This window comes from Littorina saxatilis, linkage group LG12 (genome assembly GCF_037325665.1).
Source record: "Littorina saxatilis isolate snail1 linkage group LG12, US_GU_Lsax_2.0, whole genome shotgun sequence".
Taxonomy (NCBI): Eukaryota; Metazoa; Mollusca; class Gastropoda; order Littorinimorpha; family Littorinidae; genus Littorina; species Littorina saxatilis.
The window spans coordinates 39242167-39263804 of NC_090256.1; the positions used below are offsets into that span (position 1 = coordinate 39242167).

A 21638-nucleotide genomic window follows, 5' to 3' on the forward strand; every position below is an offset into this window, starting at 1 on the left:
TCATCAAATACACACACACACACACACACACACACACACACACACACACACACACATCGGCCATTATGTTAGATACGCACCTGGCAACTTATATGGAAGAGGATCAAGAAGGCCAGTCTCTCGGTAGTGACTGAAAATCTTGCGGACTGTTTCGGTGTTGTTTAAGTCATAAATGAGAATCTTGTCCACTCCAAGAAGCCGTTGCATCTCAAACCACTCCACCAATCTTCGAGGATCCAGTTCGTGACCGTAGGCCACCTTACCACAGAGAGCCAATTCTCCGGGTTTCTTTACTGGCAGACCCACAGGCAAATAGACACGATCATCTTCCGGACATGACGTAGTAGAAAGAGTCACGCGACCGGCGCCCAGCTGCGTCGCGGTGAGCGGGAATTGGCAGCGGAAAACCAATCCGAAGACACTGAGGTCTTTCGAGGCGGGGTCATCTTTTAGGCTCATGGCTGGGAAGTCGATCGCAGCTTCACCCCCTAGGGAAGGTGCCTGGCCAGGAATCTTTGCGCAGCACTTCAGACCAAGGAGTTGATTCCCTTCTTGGAAAGCGACGATGTCTACGTAACTGCCGGTAGACGGCGCCCTGTGCAGAGCGACGAAGGCGGAGTAGAGGTAGACACGACGGGTGAAGACCGTGTCCTTTGGGTCTGACGTCGTCCATGAAGGGAACACCTCCACACACAACACCTACACACAACAAAGAACTTAAAACGATCGCGCGCGCGCGCGCGTGTGTGTGTGTGTGTGTATGTGTGTGTGTGTGTGTGTGTGTGTGTGTGTTTGTGTGTGTGTGAGTAAGTGAGTGAGTGAGTGAGTGAGTGAGTGAATGTGTGTGTCAGTGTGTGTGTGTGTGCGAGTGTGTGTGTGTGTGTGTGTGTGTGTGTGTGTGTGTATGTGTTTTTGTTGTATGTGAGTGTGTGTGTTTTATTGAACTGCAGTGGCAGTCACTAAAAAAAAGTCAAGTGATGGGAAAAAGTTCATGGTCCATACTCCTGAAAACCTTGTGCACATTTAGGAGAAATTACTAAGTGTTAGTGGCATGCAATTTTTTTTCAAAGAAAAGATCGTCCTAATTTTATTTTCATGTCCAATTTCATTACTTGGTTATTCCATCGCTGGGAAATTCGGGTCGCTTCCTCCTAGTGGAAAGCTAGCAGCAACAGAGTCGCGCTACCCAGGTGTGTGCGTGTTTAGGTGTAATCCGCCACCTACACTTATGGCAGAATGACCGAGGTCTTTTTCGTTCTACAGTGATGCCACGGGGGTGGAACATGGATACCGTCACTGAGTCTGCACAGCGGGGAAGTTTTGAGTCCATTGAAATCGTAAGAATGATTCTGCACTGAGTGGTAACCGATACAAACCTTTTTTAAGGCAGCTGTGCATTATAAACATGATGGTGTTTGGAGTCCATTGCTGTGTGTTAAATAAATACCTGCGTTTCATTACGTGTGGTGTTTGATGCCTCCTTTTCAGCAGTAAAAAAAGTGACATTGTATGCTGCTGCGCGCTGGAGCCCCTCTGGCGCAGAACCTGTTACCTGTAACAAAACATTGTAGTGTGAACAAGTAGGACAATCTATTTGTTGGGTTGAGGGCATCTTTCATATGGCATTCCATTTGTCAAATAATTATTTGGATACTTTTCATGTTTTTTTCACCAGCTTTAGCTAAATAATCATTATTTAGAAGCTCATGTGCTAAATAAGTAATTGTTTATAAACAATGTAAAACAATTCTAAATAATTTTTTGTTTACGTAAACCATTCATTATTTACATAAACAATTAATTGTTTACGCAAATAATTCATTGTTTACGTAAATAATGATTTATTTAGCAACATTGCTGATTGTTTACAAACAATGTATAATACGTCTAAATAATATATTGTTTACGTAAACAATATATTATTTAGACTTATATTACATTGTTTATAAACAATCAGCAATGTTGCTAAATAAATCATTATTTACGTAAACAATGAATTATTTACGTAAACAATGAATTGTTTAGCCAACACATTTTCCATTATTTATAGGGGTTTCTAGGATTCGCTTCTGAACTAAGTTTTATGTCTTTCAGTGATTACTATAATTGAATACAAGGTCTCTCCACACACTCTTATCTTAAAATAGCTGTTGTTTGGATATTATTTTGTTTATTTTACAAGTCGAAATTGCTGTACGAAAATAACTAATCTCAAACACAGTCAAAGGTCAAGGTCAATTAAGGTTTTTCCCTGCCGGGAGTGTTTAGTGTTTGCATTTTCTTGCTTGAAGTTGTTGAAACACAGTTATTTCCCCTTATGTTCTCTGTTCTGTTTATGTCCCAACAACATGCCTGTCTTTCCATTTATCTTCCTTTAATCGTTTCATTTCAAAGAGAAAAGTAAAAACATATTCGAAACTACGGAGAATTTTCGCGTCACGAAGAAATTCAAAGTGGCTGAGGGAGCAGGAAGGAACGATAATATTGAAACCAGAGACATTTTGGAAGTTTTTTCACGCGCTGCTGCTGATGCCACATGCGGCATTCTGTCTGGCGGACCTGGTCCTGCTGCGGTTGCTGTAGCAGAAACTTTTGATACTGGCAGTGGGTTTTGATACTGGCAGTGGATACTGGTTGTTGGGGTTTCAACACACTGATTACTCAGTTTCGTATATACCAAGTTGTGTTGTGTAACTTACAGATAAAAAAAAAAGTTTAATCATGCAGTAAGAGAAATGGAAAGAGAAAGTTTTTGTTGAGACAGAACAGAAAACTTAAGACGGAAAACTTTTTTCTCAACTACTTCAAGGGAGAGAATGCAAACACTAAACACTCCCGGTCATGACCTTGACCTTTTGTTTGTTTTCGCATTCAGTTCTTTTCGTACGGCAATTTCAGCGTGTAAAATAAACAAATTTACGAACATTTTCTGATAAATAATGTTTGGAGATACCTTGTATTGAATTATAGTATATACACAAAGAAAAAAAATGAAGCTTAGAAGTCAATTCTTGATTCCCCTAAATAATGAAAACTGCTTTCCCTAAGCAATGAATTAGCGAATCTGCTAAATAATGCATTATATAGGTACACAATGATTTATTAAGCAACTGCTCACTTTATCCACCCAAAAAATATTATTTTGTGAAATAAGTGATTATTTGTGTAAACAATACATTATTTACGTAAACAATGAATTATTTACGTAAACAATGAATTATTTACGTAAACAATGAATTGTTTAGGTAAACAATGAATAGTTTACGTAAACAAAAAATTATTTAGAATTGTTTTACATTGTTTATAAACAATTACTTATTTAGCACATGAGCTTCTAAATAATGATTATTTAGCTAAAACTGGTGAAAAAAACATGAAAAAGTATCCAAATAATTATTTGACAAACGGAATGCCATACTTTCAACAGGGTTCCTAGCTTTAAATTCATAGTTATTTTAGCTTGAACTTGCTGTCGTCGACCTGAGTAAGCGTACGACAGACCAACCCATAAAATTAGAGAAGTAGTAAGGAAGCTAGGATATTTTGATTACAAAGCTGTACACCAATCTCAGACATCTCAGATCACCGTGATATCACTAAAAAGTAAAACATTTTCAAACTGCCCACAACACCATGGTGAAGACGTTTTCTTGCGAATTTGGCCTTCGGAAGTGTACGAAAAATTGGCTCTACTTTAACTGAGACGTAACCGAAAAGGTTTGATGAAAAAGGACGCTTATTTCAGAGGCGAAAGAGGAGAATTGAGCAAGAGAAAACACGCCGTACACGGACATTTCCCGGTTCTGAATAGTATCTTACCACAACGCTTAAAACTGGGACAATTAAACGTTCAAAACACTAGTTACAAAATATTCCTGGCATGTGGTGCCGCTATTTCAACACCCACACAAAACAATATACCGTACCTTGGCTGGGCAAGTGTCAATAGTTTTTGCGTGGCGAGGAATACGCGGTATTCAACTCAAAACGGTAACAGCGCCTCCACGCACTCCTGTCCTACTTTTCCCGTTTTCCAGCACAGGAGATTGTCATCCTGAACTCAGGTCAAAATGAGTTCGGCTCATTCTCTCGGCCCTGACCGGACGCAACAGTCCTACGCGACTCTATCAAAACAAAAATACAGAGTTATCTCCCATAATGGTTTTCGCGAACACTGATCACAGGCGGGAGGTATCGTCGTCTCTGGTATCGTCCACTGGATTACTACTATCACAGAAAGACTACAAGGTATGTCACTCACCTTCGAGTCTTCTGTGTTCTTGGAGTCGCTTCCTGTGGAAAAATATTGTTCAAGACGGGTTGCCTCTTCCTACAGTCTGTGTAAGGTCAAATAAATACAGTTGAATGATTGTTTGAACTATTATGTGCCTTTAGTTTTCAGCTTCCGTCCGCTGCAGGTTGTTTTTAACCATCATTTGGACGAATCTTCGTTTGCGAGCCGCTAATCCACTTGGGGACAAATCATGTATCCGCACCGAATATGCATACCATCGCTCATTGGTCTAAAACATATGTAAATATTGTGCAGCAAAGGGACGGCTACCCACGGGAAAATAATCATCGAATATCCTGTTATTAACCAATGAGCGCTGGTATGCATATTCGGTACGGATACATGATTTGTCTCCAAGTGGATTAGCTGCTCGCAAACGGCGAAGATTCGTCCAAATGATGGTTAAAAACAACCTGCAGAGGACGGAAGCTGAAAACTAAAGGCACATAATAGTTCAAACAATCATTCAACTGTATTTATTTGACCTTACACAGACTGTAGGAATAGGCAAACCGTCTTGAACAATATTTTTCCCCAGGAAGCGACTCCAAGAACACAGAAGACTCAAAGGTGAGTGACATACCTTAATTGTAGTCTTTCTGTGGTAGTAGTAGTCCAGTGGACGATACCTTCCGCCTGTGCACTGATCTAAATTTGAGATCAGTCAGTGTTCGCAAGACAAAAATGACTGCAGATTGGCCGACTTCGACAGTGATCTCCGTTCTGTTCTTCACAGTTATAATACAGACATCGTTCTAAGGTCAAAACAAGTCGAACGTTTGAGACTGCTGACGGAAGGAGACCGTAATGTATGGTTTCATCACTGTCAACTGGTTACAGAAAAAATCGTCTGCTCCAGTGAACGCCGAAACCAAACGGTTGATTATCACGTGACACTTTTGCCATATTTAGAGTTGTTTGCACAGTAAACTTACAGCCGCGAAAAATAGCTCTGTTGAAACTGTCTTACATATCAATTCCTTTGTAATTTAAAAATTACAAAACACCATGAAAAATCATTATCGACGATCGCGAATCTGCTTATATCAATAATACATTACAAGAAGCTCTAAATTAATATGTAAAAAAAATCGGTTTCCTTGCCAGACAAGGATATAGCTCAAGGCATCCTGTCAGGGAGAGAATGAGCCAAACTCATTTTGACCTGAGTTCAGGATGAGGAGATTGTATCAAAACGCCGGTCGATCTGCTCCTTTATCCTTTCTGTACTATTACTACTACTATTCACTGCAAGGAATGGAAGCTCGCACTGCCGATTCGCTCCGTTTCAAGCTTTCTACGTCGCCTTTGCACCCCCTTCATCATTCGTGAACGCATGACGCTCAGATACAAACAAAAATGATTAAGCTTTCACTTCAAGTAACAAACTCGAAAACACCACTCACCAGGAAGTAGGAAGGATAAAGGAGTAGATGGACCGGTTTAACACGAGAAAATTACTCCCACGAGATTTGTACTCCGGAGTAAAAATGTCGTACGAACATTTTACTCCCTTTACGAAAAAAACTACTCCCACATAACACGAGAAAATAACTTCCAACGACAGGTGTGTTCCGAATAAACATTTCGGTCGAAAATGTTACTCCCCTGGCGAATAAATAACGAATCAATTATTCCACTCTAACACGAGCACTTTACTGCCCACGCCAGGTGTACGCAACTTTTACTCCCCGGTCCCCTGTTAGTCTTGGTGGTGGAAGGGGTGGAGGGAGGGTAGCGCGACATTTGTTTAAGCGAGATCACATATTGGCATTATCCCTTCGCCCGCATCCCATTTTCGCGTACGAGATTTTCACAGAAAGTAAAACTTTGGGGAGTCAAAATTTCGTGGAGTAATTTTTTCGTACCTTGGGGAGTTCTTTTCTCGTACAAAAGGCGTACTCGGAGTAAGAATTTCGTACGAAATTTTTACTCCGGAGTCAATTTTTCGTGGAGTAAAAATGTTTGCTTAGAAAAGTTAGATACAAGCTCCTGTGGTTTCCAGGAATTAAATAAGTGTCGGCTGGTGTGGACCTGTTGCAAGGAAAGAAGAATCCCAACCCATCACGACTTCTCCACTTCACCCAATCCCTTAAACTCCCCGCCCCGCCCCCCCCCCTCCTCCCCCCCTCCAACCACACGCACTAACCCCCGGTAAACAGTACCTTGTTTTCACCCATCAGACCGTTGATATAATTGTTTCCTGTGAACAAGGCAGTGTTCCAGACTGAAAGTGCCAGGCCGCCAACACAGATGACAAGCACTATCGCCAACAGCCTCTTGAACGTCACACGAATCATTGTGGTTCCTCTCTCAATGGGTCCGTTCCTCGCTGAAATGTACCGCCACTATGATCCTTCTGTCTGCTCAATCCCTGGAACGTACCAACTGTATGGCTCTTCAGTCGGATTGGTCCCTGGAACGAACAACCCCTATCATGTAGTCTATGGTACTTCTGTCCCTTTAACTTTTAAGCTTCGCTGTCTCCTGATCAAAATGACAAAGAGAAACAAGTCGCGTGAAGCGACACTAAAGGCACACTAAGCCTCCTGTAAACCATGACAGATAGGCTACTGTCAGGCGTTTACACACAGTACAAACACTCACCGCTTGAGAACATCCCAGGCGCCTTACGTAAAGAGCGAGCAATTTGCAAAGAATTAATTTTTGCGTGGCCAGCCGGATTGTTCAGTCGCTAGACCTAACTTTTAAAATCTAAATAACAAACATTCTTAAATCATAAAAAAAAATCTTTTTTCATCAAGACAAGATCAGTACAATTCGAAGTTTTGAAAGTTTGAAAAAAGAAAAGCCCGGAAACGTGTCACGCAAAACGTCTTTCTCGTAGCAAAGGACGGTTCTGCATAGCGCCAGTTCCTCTGAACGGTCAACCCCCACCGCTCTAGTTCCTGTGACTCGCAGCCGTTTGTTGCGTTTTAGATTTAGAGGTACACAATATATTATTATATGTTTATAACGTGCTATTGCAGATAAGCTTACATCGAAATTACATTGAAATCACAAACTGACGACTACATTGTGAAACAAGTCGCGTAAGGCGAAAATACAATATTTAGTCAAGTAGCTGTCGAACTCACAGAATGAAACTGAACGCAATGCAACGCAGCAAGACCGTATACTCGTAGTCCACCGCTCACGGCATAGGCAGTGAAATTGACAAGAAGAGCGGGGTAGTAGTTGCGCTAAGAAGGATAGCACGCTTTTCTGTACCTCTCTTTGTTTTAACTTTCTGAGCGTGTTTTTAATCCAAACATATCATATCTATATGTTTTTGGAATCAGGAACCGGCAAGGAATAAGATGAAAGTGTTTTTAAATTGATTTCGACAATTTAATTTTGATAATAATTTTTATATATTTAATTTTTAGAGCTTGTTTTTAATCCAAATATAACATAATTATATGTTTTTGGAATCAGCAAATGATGGAGAATAAAATAAACGTAAATTTGGATCGTTTTATAAATTTTTATTTTTTTTTACAATTTTCCGATTTTTAATGACCAAAGTCATTAATTAATTTTTAAGCCACCAAGCTGAAATGCAATACCGAAATCCGCGCTTTGTCGAAGATTACTTGACCAAAATTTCAACCAATTTGGTTGAAAAATGAGGGCGTGACAGTGCCGCCTCACCTTTCACGAAAAGCCGGATATGACGTCATCAAAGACATTTATCAAAAAAATGAAAAAAACGTTCGGGGATTTCATACCCAGGAACTCTCATGTCAAATTTCATAAAGATCGGTCCAGTAGTTTAGTCTGAATCGCTCTACACACACACACACACACACACACACACGCAAAGACAGACACACATACACCACGACCCTCGTCTCGATTCCCCCCTCGATGTTAAAGTATTTAGTCAAAACTTGACTAAATATAAACAAGTCGCGTAAGGCGAAAATACAACATTTAGTCAAGTAGCTGTCGAACTCACAGAATGAAACTGAACGCAATGCCATTTTTCAGCAAGACCGTATACTCGTAGCATCGTCAGTCCGCCGCTCATGGCAAAGGCAGTGAAATTGACAAGAAGAGCGGGGTAGTAGTTGCGCTAAGAAGGGTAGCACGCTTTTCTGTACCTCTCTTTGTTTTAACTTTCTGAGCGTGTTTTTAATCCAAACATATCATATCTATATGTTTTTGGAATCAGGAACCGACAAGGAATAAGATGAAAGTGTTTTTAAATTGATTTCGAAAATTTAATTTTGATAATAATTTTTATATATTTAATTTTCAGAGCTTGTTTTTAATCCAAATATAACATATTTATATGTTTTTGGAATCAGAAAATGATGTAGAATAAGATGAACGTAAATTTGGATCGTTTTATAAATTTTTATTTATTTTTTACAATTTTCAGATTTTTAATGACCAAAGTCATTAATTAATTTTTAAGCCACCAAGCTGAAATTCAATACCGAAGTCCGGGCTTCGTCGAAGATTGCTTGACCAAAATTTCAATCAATTTGGTTGAAAAATGAGGGCGTGACAGTGCCGCCTCACCTTTCACGAAAAGCCGGATATGACGTCATCAAAGACATTTATCCGAAAAATGAAAAAATGTTCGGGGATTTCATACCCAGGAACTCTCATGTCAAATTTCATAAAGATCGGTCCAGTAGTTTAGTCTGAATCGCTCTACACACACACACACACACACACACACACACGCACAGACACACACACATACACCACGACCCTCGTCTCGATTCCCCCCTCGATGTTAAAACATTTAGTCATAACTTGACTAAATGTAAAAAGGAAACTGGATCACACGGGTATGGTTCAGGGGTAAGATAAACCACGCAAAAATAAATTCTTTGAAAATTGCTCGCTCTTTACGGAGGGCACCTAGGATGTTCTCAAGCGGTGAGTGTTTAAATGAAAAGGTGTTTGTACTGTGTGTAAAAGCGTGACAGTGTCTGTGATGGTTTACGGGAGGCTGACTGTGCCTTTAAAGGCACAGTAAGCCTCCCGTAAACCATCACAGAGCTCCCCGAGCGTCTACATACAGTACAAGCATACTTCCAACGGGAACATCCTGGCTGCTTTCTGTCGAGCGTGAGAAATGTTCAAAGAATTTATTTTCGTGGACTTGGCCCTTTACAACAATGGCGCCTCGTTTTGGTGCTGGACGGCTGTTATGAATATCCCGAAAATCACGCCCGGACAGTAAGCCTCCCGTAAACCATCACAGATACTGTCAGGCTTTTACACACAGTACAAACACCCTTCCATTTGAACGCTCACCAAACGGGAACATCCTAGGCGCCCTACGTAAAGAGCGAGCAATTTTTAAAGAATTAATTTTGCAGATTGTCTCGAACACTTTTTGGACCCATCCTGAACTCAGGTAAAAAATGAGTTACTTCCCTTAAACTGGCGATAGCCGTGGATCGATGATAATCAGAAAGTTTTTGGACCGTGGTGCGTTTTTGCGCTAGACCTAACTTTTAAAATCTAAATAATAAATTGACAGCGTGTTTTCATCAAGACAAGATCAGTGCAATTCTTCTTCTTCTTCTTGGCGTTCGCAGAGGTTACACAATCAGTCCAGCACTGGTGATAAATGTTGTCGTTTTCTCCAACTCCTGTCGACTGCCGTATAGTTTGGTCTGCAAGTTAGTTGGTGACGGCCACACTTCTTTTCGTTCCTCATCTAGTAGGGGACATCGCTGTAAGATGTGTTCCGCTGTTTGGTCTTCTTGACCGCAGACACAGGTTGGTGATGGCGCCAGCTTGAACTTTCGGTTCATGTGAGCATTGAGCCTGTTGTGGCCAGTACGCAGCCTGATGAGGTTGACTTGCTGCTCTCTGGACATTGTGTGGTAGTCATCTCTGTTTGTCCTTGGCCTCATCAATGCCTTGATGATTGTCTTCTGCTCACTAAAGCTGACACTGTTTTCAGGTTGGTCTTCCACGGCTCCTTCTTTTGCCAGCTCATCTGCCCTTTCATTTCCTGGTATCCCACAGTGTGCTGGTATCCACTGGAGGACAACTCTTCTGGTTTGTCTGACCATCTGTAATGCTTTGGCCAGCTGTGGGAGTTTGTCGTTCTCTAGGGCCTGAAGGACTGAAAGGGCGTCCGAGAGGAAGACAACTTGGTAGCAAGGGTCTGCAAAGTCCTGAACCAAGGAGGCGGCCTGCATGAGAGCTTCTGCTTCTGCTTTATAGTTTGTGGTGCAATTCGAAGTTGTGAAAGTTTGAAAAAAGAAAAGCCCGGAAGCAGGGTCACGCAAGGGTCGTAGCAGACGACGGTTTATGCGGCATATCGCCGTTCCTCTCAACAGTCAAAAGCCATCGCTAGAGTTCTTGTGAACCACAGCCGTTTGTTTCGTGCATAAAAACGTGCTATTGTAGATAAGCTGACATCGAGTCGCATTCAAATGACTAACTGACGACTACATTGTGAAAAAGGGAAACTGGATCACACGGGTTCACGATGGCTCAGGGGTAAGATAAACCACGCAAAAATAAATTCTTTGAAAATTGTTCGCTCTTTACGGAGGGCACCTAGGATGTTCTCAATCGGTGAGTGTTTAAATGAATGGGTGTTTGTACTGTGTGTAAAAGCCTGACCGTATCTGTGATGGTTTACGGGAGGCTTACTGTGCCTTTAAACGAGTGCCATAAAGTAGGAATACAATTTTGTTTAGATATATATATATATATATATAACAACAATTTTAAAAAAACAGCACCACCAACAGCTAACAAATACATTACACTCACATAGAATGCAGAAAATATACAAAATGTACAAAATATTGTACACAAAATATAACCCTCGAGTTGGAGGCCGCTCGAACGCCAGCTTTGGAGGCAGGCGCTTTAATCACTGTGCCACTCCTGTTAGTTGAAAATGGCCGGCAGCTCTTCAGCGATCATGCGGTTAATTCTAATTATTACTCATGGGGTTACTACGCGATTCGTCTGGAGTTATGGCACGTGGCTTTGTTATATATATATGTTACAGTAAATTCTCAAAACCAGGACATTTGCGAAATCCCTGAAAATTTCAGTAAATTTATGAATTTCCTGTTTCACTCAGGGATTTCACAAATTTCCTAAAAATTCTAGGAAATTTGCGAATTTCCTGATTTCAAGGGGCAGGAAATTAGCAAATTTACTGAAACACATTTGAAGGGAAACAAGTGCTTTGTTGGTTGCTTCTGAACCATTTAATGATTCTGGTTTCCTTATATTAATGCAAGTTAAACACTCATATTTCTCTCTCTCTCTCTTCTCTCTCTCTCTTATACTGTCATGTTTCCTAAACATTTTATTATAAAATCTGAACGAGTACATTAAAAGGTACATTGTGACATTCATATGTCTCTGCTATACTGTCATGTTTCATAGAATTGTTAACATAAAATCTAAAGGAGTACATTACAAGGTACATTATGACACTCATTTCTCTCTCTCTCCTTTTCTCTGTATGTCTCTTTTACTGTCCTTTTTGCTTGAAAATATTAACATACCATTATGACACAGGATAAAAACAAAACACACAGGGCATGTGGCACGTAATATAAGCATTCGCTTGAGTTCGTGTCCCTATTATTTCTCGTTTTATTATTGTCTCGTGTTTAATTGAATAAACCCGTGTTTAAACCAGGACATATCGCAATGAAAATGTCTTCATGGTGCGTCTTATTTATTGGTGCAGGATGGCTGCTGTGACATCTTGAGTTGCACATTAGGGGAAGGGCCCCTAATATGGACCACTTTTTGTTTATTGCTGATAACTAGCTTGTTTTCTTGCGAAGAAGTTTCATTTTGTAGTTGGTAGTCCTTCTCTCTTAGTTTAACAGTTAGGCCTAATTAGAGTGAAATAGCTTTGATAGACCGTCAGCAAAAATTAAATACAGAACAAAATCACAAATGGTCCATATTAGGAGCCTGGGCGCCCAATATGGACCAGTGAAGCGGCCTTCACGAATCACTGTAAAAAGCCCCCTTTACTTCAAAATAACATGATACAACTTAGTGTGCAAGTCAGATTTAGCTGTTTCGGGTTGATGAGAGCATTGTTTGAAGCACACCAGGAAACTGAAGAAGCTTATCAAAAACAGAGTGAAAATAAGTGAAATTATCAACTTCCCCCCCAAAAAAGACTATTTGTTATATTTTTTTGAAATCTCGAGGGCTAGTTATAGGTTATTTTCAGCAAGCTTCTTAATGAATTAATTAAAATTGCCTTTAGTTTTTATTTTCTTCGATTTGTTGAAGGTGGTCCATATTAGGGGACTCACACATACTTTTGAGGTTTTGCTATTATTTTTTGTTTGCAGTAGAAACTCGGGGTACACACTGTTAAAATTGGATTGGATTGGATTGGATTGGATAAGATTTACAGTCCAGTGAGGTTACCCACATGGAAATTCGGGCTGCTTTCTCCCCGGGGAAAGCGAGCTGCCATACATACGGCGCTACCCATATTTTTTTTTTTTTCCTGCATGCGTGTATTCATGTTTCCTGAGACTTAATGCCGTGTGAGATGGAATTTTTTTTTACTTTATTCCAAGTCCCACGGGTATTTGATGGACATTTTTATCTATGCCTATACAATTTTGCCAGGAAAGACCCTTTTGTCAATCGTGGGATCTTTAACGTGCACACCCCAATGTAGTGTACACGAAGGGACCTAGGTTTTTCGTCTCATCCGAAAGTCTAGCACTTGAACCCACCACCTAGGTTAGGAAAGGGGGGAGAAAATTGCGGCCTGACACGCAACCTCTCGCTTCCGAGCGCAAGTGCGTTACCACTCGGCCACCCAGTCAACAAACAAATACTGTCTTAGCTGTCATATATAACCATTTTTGTGTTATGAAAGCTTTGGCTGTGGACAGAAACGAGTCCGTTCTATGCGGCACATTTTGAGTGAACGCTGCCAAAAGTAAAAAAAAGCGAAAAAGCCAAACGATTTTGAGGTTTGTGTTTCTGCAACTGTTTTGACATGTGCAACTTATCCAGAGAGGGTGAATAACGCGAATAAAATTGTTTTGAGCGCTCTAGCGCCGTTAGTTTGTCAGAACAGGAGGTGGTCCATATTAGGAGCCGGTCCATATTAGGAGCCTTTCCCATACTTGTGCTTTGTAGCACTTGCATCGATTTGTTTTACATTTTTTCCAGGCCTGAACACGCAACCTCTCGCTTCCGAGCGCAAGTGCGTTACCACTCGGCCACCCAGTCAACAAACAAATACTGTCTTAGCTGTCATATATAACCATTTTTGTGTTATGAAAGCTTTGGCTGTGGACAGAAACGAGTCCGTTCTATGCGGCACATTTAGAGTGAACGCTGCCAAAAGTAAAAAAAAGCGAAAAAGCCAAACGATTTTGAGGTTTGTGTTTCTGCAACTGTTTTGACATGTGCAACTTATCCAGAGAGGGTGAATAAAGCGAATAAAATTGTTTTGAGCGCTCTAGCGCCGTTAGTTTGTCAGAACAGGAGGTGGTCCATATTAGGAGCCGGTCCATATTAGGCGCCTTTCCCATACTTGTGCTTTGTAGCACTTGCATCGATTTGTTTTACATTTTTTTTCGACCCTGCACAGCTGCATTTCACAAAGCCTTGCCCGCCTGATGCTGACTGTTCTATCACGGCTGACCGCAACGACACAGCCTTGTCAAGAGAGACATCTTCTTCGGTTATGAGCGCGCTTGATGACGTCGACAGTTTCCTCGATCCCCCCCGCGGGTTAGGGGGAAGAATTTACCCGATGCTCCCCAGCATGTCGTAAGAGGCGACTAACGGATTCTGTTTCTCCTTTTACCCTTGTTAAGTGTTTCTTGTATAGAATATAGTCAATGTTTGTAAAGATTTTAGTCAAGCAGTATGTTAGAAATATTAAGTCCTTTGTACTGGAAACTTGCATTCTCCCAGTAAGGTAATATATTGTACTACCTTGTACGTTGCAAGCCCCTGGAGCAAATTTTTTATCAGTGCTTTTGTTGTAGCCGTGTGGCAATTTCATATACTGTTGTCCCTCTCTTTTTCTCCCTGTCTATTATCTTCCCCTGACCCAGGTTGTGTCTCCCGCTAGGAGTATTGTGTGTTTACTATCGTAGGGAAAACTCTTGACCGGATTCCTTTCTAACCTCTTATCCCAGATTTAGGTGGTCGTTATGTAATGTGCCGCCAGACTGTCTGGGTATCGTTGGACGGCGTTTTGTCAAGTGGGTGTCATTTCTTTTGACAGGGTGGCTTGGAGGTTTTAGTCTCTTACCCCTCTCCCCCTTCTTTGTAACTGGTTGTAATATAATGAGCCTTATCCGGTGTGTGTAATATTTCCGGTGTGTGACACCCCTGTAACGATTTCTGCCTCGGTAACGATCCCTTTTCATTGGGCAGGCAATCTTAAGTAGAACGCCCCCCGTTGTCTGACACCGGGTATCTTTCCTATTGGCTATTGGGAATCGGAGTTGACCAGCCTTTAAAAGGGAGAGCATTTAGGCTAGAGGAGAGAACGCGATTTGTGATATACTGAGCTGTGTGCTGCTCGATTGTGTCGGTTGACGTGAACGGTCGAAGTGCTGACCATATTTGTCGCGAAGTTGTAATCAGTCGACTTGTGGTGTTAGATTCCGATACCTGTGCTCTTGTGTTTACGTTTCACTGAGTGTGCTCACTGAGGAGAATCTGTAAGTAACTAAATGCTTTATTCATTCCTTATGCTGTATTCTTTCCTTATGCTCTATTCTTATGTTTCATTTGATGCTAGGATGTTTGCATATATGTACATTTTGACGCTGATTTGGTCCCGGGCGATGTCCGACCGGTCTCGCGTCAGAGTTGATGACGCCATTTTGATCTAGCGGAGAGATGTGTTTTCTAGATCAGTTTCAAATTACTTTTATGATTTGGCGCTGAAATTGAGCGTTAATAACTTCTAATATTTGATGACCAGTTATTCTAAAGTTGTTTTAGAGTCTTGTGAACATAAAACTCGCGCGTGTATCGTAACCCATGTGTATCGTTGCCATTTTCCCCCATTTTATCACATATTATTTCTGGAGATCAGTAAAGTCTGAGTAGTAGTCGGTTAAAAGCCCAAAGTTAAGCCCTCAGTGCCATTGGCCCGTAAAGCTACCTATTTACGATTTAGGCGCAGAAACCCCTACAATTGATGAACGGGAATTATGGTTGACACATATATTTTGGGTAATGAACTCGTATCATGAGTTATCTTTCTTATTCTTGTCGTTATTATTCAACTCGATGAAGATGTGTCTTCATGGCGATGAACATACTTAATAATAACAATTATTTTGCAGTTGCGGTTCATGCAGTTGGTTAATTTATGTAGAGCATTTTCCAATGCAAGGCTTAGGCCTAAGGGAAGATGTTGGTTACTTCCCTTGACATTAGCTGTTGTGGAGTTGTTTAACTCACTGTGGATTCTCTTTCAGAGAATGCTGTGTCTGCAGGATTTTGGCTGTATTGTTTAGGTTTATTGTGGAATGTATGTATGGTTAGGATGCATTGGTATGAATGGTGCGTTTTACTTGTTATGCCATGTACTTATATTATGTTTTCTTTTCTTTTCATGTGTCATCAGACACTGCTTTCTGGTGTTTGCTTCTGGTGTACGTTAATTAAAAGTCACGTTATCGCAACCTCTGTCTTGGCGTCTCATTTATGCTTCCTGGCCTATTACTCCCCCTTCCACTCCACCCTATCACATCTGGCGCTGCGAGCAGGGTTCAGGAAGTAGAGACGCCGTAGTTTAACACCAGAAAGCAGGGGTAGCAGTGTAGGAGGTGCTCGGCGTATCCAAGATGGCGGTCGACGGGGTTCCTAGACCCCAGTGGCAGATGTTCTCCCCTCCCAGGCTCCCCCTCTTCACTAGCAGCAAAGATGGCTGTCTGCTAGACGACTACGTCACAGAGGCTCGCCGCATCATTGCCCACTTCAACCTGGAGGCGCTGGGCGGCGAGGCTGCAGAATGGCTGATCCAGTCACTTGCTGGGCCTGCCAGGAAGGAGGTTAACCTGCACCCCCCTCAGGCGACCGCTACGGCTGACCTAGTCCTGACCATTCTGCAGGACACGTTTGGGGACCACGCCAGCATTTCCACTCTACTAGCGTCGTTCTACAGCATCTGCCAGAGCCAAGAGGAGGGCATTCTCTCATATGCCCACAGGTTGCAGGCTCTGCAGGTGAAGACGAATGCTGTTGTTGCCGGTACGGTTTCCGATGCTGCACTTCGTGAGCAATTCATGCACGGACTGTTCTTGCCTGCAATGAGACGCGACCTCATGCGCTTTGTGAGAGGGCGCGAGGCTGTCCCTTTTGCGGCAGTCCGTGCAGAAGCTCTCAGGTGGATGAGGGAAGATTTCGAGGTGGTGACGAAGCAACAACAACAAGCAACAGAGAGCAGCACTGAGGTACGCAGCCTGCAATTACAAGTCAGCGAACTCGCCATCAAGTCAGCAGAGCTTCGATCTGCCTTGCACCAACGCCCGCCGGCTGCCTCTCGTCATCAGCAACCGTCCGCGAAGCCACGTTGTTGGCTTTGCAACCGCCACGGGCACCTACAGAGCAGGTGCCCTACCAAGCGTCAAAGGGATCAACAACCGCTGTCATGGAGACAGCCCAGTGAGCTACGTGTGGACCAGCAGTCAACATCCATCAAGCAACCGCCCCTCGAGCAGAGCAGTCAGACAGAGGAGGTTGTGACTGCTCAGGAACAGCTGACGTCGAAGCACGAGGCCTCCATTGACAGATTAGAGACCCGACTGAAGAAGGAACTGGAGGCCAAGCAACAGTTACAGGATGAACGCTTCCAGAAGGATTTAGAAATACGCCAACTTAGAGAGCGGTTAGTCTTCAAGTGTGAAGAGGTGTCGATTGAGCGGAAAGCAGCAGGACGCATTCGCAGAGACCTGGAAGCGTTGTTGCAACAGCAGCTCACAGAGAAAGAGCATCGGCTTGCGACAGCCCCAGCCCCCGTAGAACCTCACGACGCTGACCCGATAACATTGTGGGATTCTGTGCTCAATTTGTCCTGCCCCTTTACTCTAAGTCCCAGCTAAAATTATGAAAACTCTTCAGTCACACATGTGGCGTAACCATGCCGTGCTTGCTTGTTAGCTATTGTGCTCAGCTAAGAGACTGTGTGTACACTATGAATATTGATTGCCTGTTGTATTGTGTCTTGTATGAATGGGTTGGGTGACTGTGCGTGTCATCCGTTACCGTTTCTGATTTTATTTGTTGTTTCACTTGGGTGAACTTGTGTTTGATTTACAGATGTCATTTTCAGCTAATCCGGCCCGAGGCGTTGTACCTGCGAGGACGCAGTTGGTATAGAGCTGGGGGGGATGTAGCCGTGTGGCAATTTCATATACTGTTGTCCCTCTCTTTTTCTCCCTGTCTATTATCTTCCCCTGACCCAGGTTGTGTCTCCCGCTAGGAGTATTGTGTGTTTACTATCGTAGGGAAAACTCTTGACCGGATTCCTTTCTAACCTCTTATCCCAGATTTAGGTGGTCGTTATGTAATGTGCCGCCAGACTGTCTGGGTATCGTTGGACGGCGTTTTGTCAAGTGGGTGTCATTTCTTTTGACAGGGTGGCTTGGAGGTTTTAGTCTCTTACCCCTCTCCCCCTTCTTTGTAACTGGTTGTAATATAATGAGCCTTATCCGGTGTGTGTAATATTTCCGGTGTGTGACACCCCTGTAACGATTTCTGCCTCGGTAACGATCCCTTTTCATTGGGCAGGCAATCTTAAGTAGAACGCCCCCCGTTGTCTGACACCGGGTATCTTTCCTATTGGCTATTGGGAATCGGAGTTGACCAGCCTTTAAAAGGGAGAGCATTTAGGCTAGAGGAGAGAACGCGATTTGTGATATACTGAGCTGTGTGCTGCTCGATTGTGTCGGTTGACGTGAACGGTCGAAGTGCTGACCATATTTGTCGCGAAGTTGTAATCAGTCGACTTGTGGTGTTAGATTCCGATACCTGTGCTCTTGTGTTTACGTTTCACTGAGTGTGCTCACTGAGGAGAATCTGTAAGTAACTAAATGCTTTATTCATTCCTTATGCTGTATTCTTTCCTTATGCTCTATTCTTATGTTTCATTTGATGCTAGGATGTTTGCATATATGTACATTTTGACGCTGATTTGGTCCCGGGCGATGTCCGACCGGTCTCGCGTCAGAGTTGATGACGCCATTTTGATCTAGCGGAGAGATGTGTTTTCTAGATCAGTTTCTAATTACTTTTATGATTTGGCGCTGAAATTGAGCGTTAATAACTTTTAATATTTGATGACCAGTTATTCTAAAGTTGTTTTAGAGTCTTGTGAACATAAAACTCGCGCGTGTATCGTAACCCATGTGTATCGTTGCCATTTCCCCCCATTTTATCACATATTATTTCTGGAGATCAGTAAAGTCTGAGTAGTAGTCGGTTAAAAGCCCAAAGTTAAGCCCTCAGTGCCATTGGCCCGTAAAGCTACCTATTTACGATTTAGGCGCAGAAACCCCTACAATTGATGAACGGGAATTATGGTTGACACATATATTTTGGGTAATGAACTCGTATCATGAGTTATCTTTCTTATTCTTGTCGTTATTATTCAACTCGATGAAGATGTGTCTTCATGGCGATGAACATACTTAATAATAACAATTATTTTGCAGTTGCGGTTCATGCAGTTGGTTAATTTATGTAGAGCATTTTCCAATGCAAGGCTTAGGCCTAAGGGAAGATGTTGGTTACTTCCCTTGACATTAGCTGTTGTGGAGTTGTTTAACTCACTGTGGATTCTCTTTCAGAGAATGCTGTGTCTGCAGGATTTTGGCTGTATTGTTTAGGTTTATTGTGGAATGTATGTATGGTTAGGATGCATTGGTATGAATGGTGCGTTTTACTTGTTATGCCATGTACTTATATTATGTTTTCTTTTCTTTTCATGTGTCATCAGACACTGCTTTCTGGTGTTTGCTTCTGGTGTACGTTAATTAAAAGTCACGTTATCGCAACCTCTGTCTTGGCGTCTCATTTATGCTTCCTGGCCTATTACTCCCCCTTCCACTCCACCCTATCACATTGTGAACAAGAAACAATTAACAAGTGGCTCTATCCCATCCCCCCCCCCCTTTCCCCGTCGCGATATAACCTTGAACGGTTGAAAACGACGTTAAACACCAAATAAAGAAAGAAAGAAAGTTTCCTCGATGGTGACATGGTAGACAGGTTTTTTTTCCAGAACAATTCCTCTTCTTAATGAGCTTTTCAACATGACCACACTGTTTTATTTTCCTCACGTTGTCTGAACAGTTCTGTGGTGAACTTCAGTTCAACATCTGCATTGCCTGCCATCCTGTTGGGCTTGCCTATCAGCAAAATGAACCAAACGCGGACTGAACTGCAAAGGCTTATCATATGGTCTGTCAGACTTGGTAGTTCAGGTGTGATCTGTTTTTACATGAGTTTTCGTGATCCCAACACCAAAAACTTCTTATGATTTCTTTTCACTTTCCATTCATGTGGCTGGCGTGGCGGGGTTGGTAGTGTGTCGGACCCAAAAATTGAAAATGTTCGGTTCAAATCATGCTCAAATCAACTTTTTTTGTCTTTTCTTCTGACAGCAAATCTATCAAAATCACAAATGAAAAATAAAGAAAACGGACTCTTTTTTTTTATTTTTTTTTAAGAATTTTACACATTTAGTGAAACGTTTTTCACTGTTCAGTAAATTTGTGAAATAATGGCATGCTCATTTCAGGAAATTCGCAAATTTCCTAGAATTTTTAGGAAATTTGTGAAATCCCTGAGTGAAACAGGAAATTCACAAATTTACTGAAATGTTCAGGGATTTCGCAAATTTCCTAGTTTCGAGAATTTACTGTAACATATATATTTACAAGGTGACGTCAAAGTGAGGCTAATCAGTGCTGAAACACCCGAGCTATTAGTGATGAGTCGCGGAATTATAGCCTTACAGTACTCCCCGGTTAACGTCACTACCGTTTAAGGTCACACCTCTGATAACATCAATCAGGGTGTTGGTCCCGACCTAAAGCCTTCTTTGTATGGCTAAGAAAACCTCGCTTAGCGTGACCTCGGATACGGGAACACCTCTTTTTAGGTGACCCCCGTTCTGGTCTCTAAATGCAGAAGACCACCGCTTAAGATCAAGCGAAACGAAAACGGAAAAAAATCTCCCACTTTAATAATAATAATAATAATAATAATAATAATGGACATTTATTAATCGCCGTTTCTCACAAGAGCTCACGGCGATTTACATATTAATTTCTGCCGTGTGAGATGGAATTTTTTACACAATATATCACGCATTCACATCAGCCAGCAAACCTCAAGCCTATTAGGGCGGGCATTCACCTTTCACGGCCTTTATTCCAAGTCACACGGGTATTTGGTGGACATTTTTAGCTATGCCTTTTCAATTTTGCCAGGAAAGACCCTTTTGTCAATCGTGGGATCTTTAACGTGCACACCCCAATGTAGTGTACACGAAGGGACCTCGGTTTTTCGTCTCATCCGAAAGACTAGCACTTGAACCCACCACCTAGGTTAGGAAAGGGGGGAGAAAATTGCGGCCTGACCCAGGCCTGAACACGCAACCTCTCGATTCCGAGCGCAAGTGCGTTACCACTCGGCCACCCAGTCCTTGTCTTTGCGGCCTTGACCACAGGAGCTTGTATGACCACCGTTCGACAATTACTCCTGCATGCTTATTATTTACTGCTGCATGCTTACCCTTACTACTACTATTTATTAGTAAATAAATAATAATAACTAGTAAATAGTAGTAGTACAGGGTGACACAAAAAAAACAGATCCCACCAAAAGTTTAATATTTTCTGAAATAATCAGCCGATTCTTTTATTTTTTCAGGTGAGCCAAGCTGAAATGATGTTCTAACAGCCCACCAAGTTTGAGCTTCAAGATGTCATGGACAACGGAGCATAAGACATTTATAGTCGAGGCCTATTTTCGCCGGCGAACAGATTTGCTCGGGCTGCGCACAACAGACTCTCTGACTGAATCAATATTCCTCGGTGTCCTTGCTGATTTAGGTCGACCAGAGTGGGATCCCCTGTTAGGGTTTTTACTATTGAGGTTATTGACAGTCCCATGGTCTCTGAACTTATCCCTAAATCAGCAAGGACACCGAGGAATATTGATTCAGTCAGAGAGTCTGTTGTGCGCAGCCCGAGCAAATCTGTTCGCCGGCGAAAATAGGCCTCGACTATAAATGTCTTATGCTCCGTTGTCCATGACATCTTGAAGCTCAAACTTGGTGGGCTGTTAGAACATCATTTCAGCTTGGCTC

At 42.1% G+C, this 21638-nt stretch overlaps 3 protein-coding genes and 1 long non-coding RNA gene across 24 annotated transcripts in view; 3 read left to right on the plus strand and 1 right to left on the minus strand.

Moving 5' to 3' along the window:
- The window catches only part of LOC138981903 (uncharacterized), a 236166-nt gene that overhangs the window by 53024 nt on the left and 161504 nt on the right, over positions 1-21638 (plus strand). The gene's annotated exons all lie outside the window — the stretch shown is intronic.
- LOC138981906 (uncharacterized) overlaps positions 1-21638 on the minus strand; it is a 39708-nt gene that overhangs the window by 9428 nt on the left and 8642 nt on the right. For 2 of the 3 annotated variants that reach the window (XM_070355070.1, XM_070355071.1), the window contains exons 2-4: positions 6460-6710; positions 1448-1552; positions 81-699 (exon numbers count right to left, since the gene is read on the minus strand). In XM_070355070.1, the coding sequence (XP_070211171.1) occupies positions 81-699; positions 1448-1552; positions 6460-6594 (859 nt within the window). In that variant the 5' untranslated portion in view covers positions 6595-6710. The remainder of the gene's footprint in view (positions 1-80; positions 700-1447; positions 1553-6459; positions 6711-21638) is intronic. The other variant, XM_070355072.1, reaches the window with a different exon arrangement.
- On the plus strand, positions 13738-17364 carry LOC138981302 (uncharacterized). Its single transcript, XM_070354163.1, has 2 exons — positions 13738-14970; positions 15888-17364. The coding sequence occupies exon 2, from the start codon at positions 16108-16110 to the stop codon at positions 17362-17364; it is 1257 nt and encodes a 418-aa protein (XP_070210264.1). The 5' UTR covers positions 13738-14970; positions 15888-16107.
- Positions 17401-19997, plus strand: LOC138981912 (uncharacterized). Its single transcript, XR_011460736.1, has 2 exons — positions 17401-18342; positions 19260-19997. It is a non-coding gene; the product is annotated as an uncharacterized lncRNA (long non-coding RNA).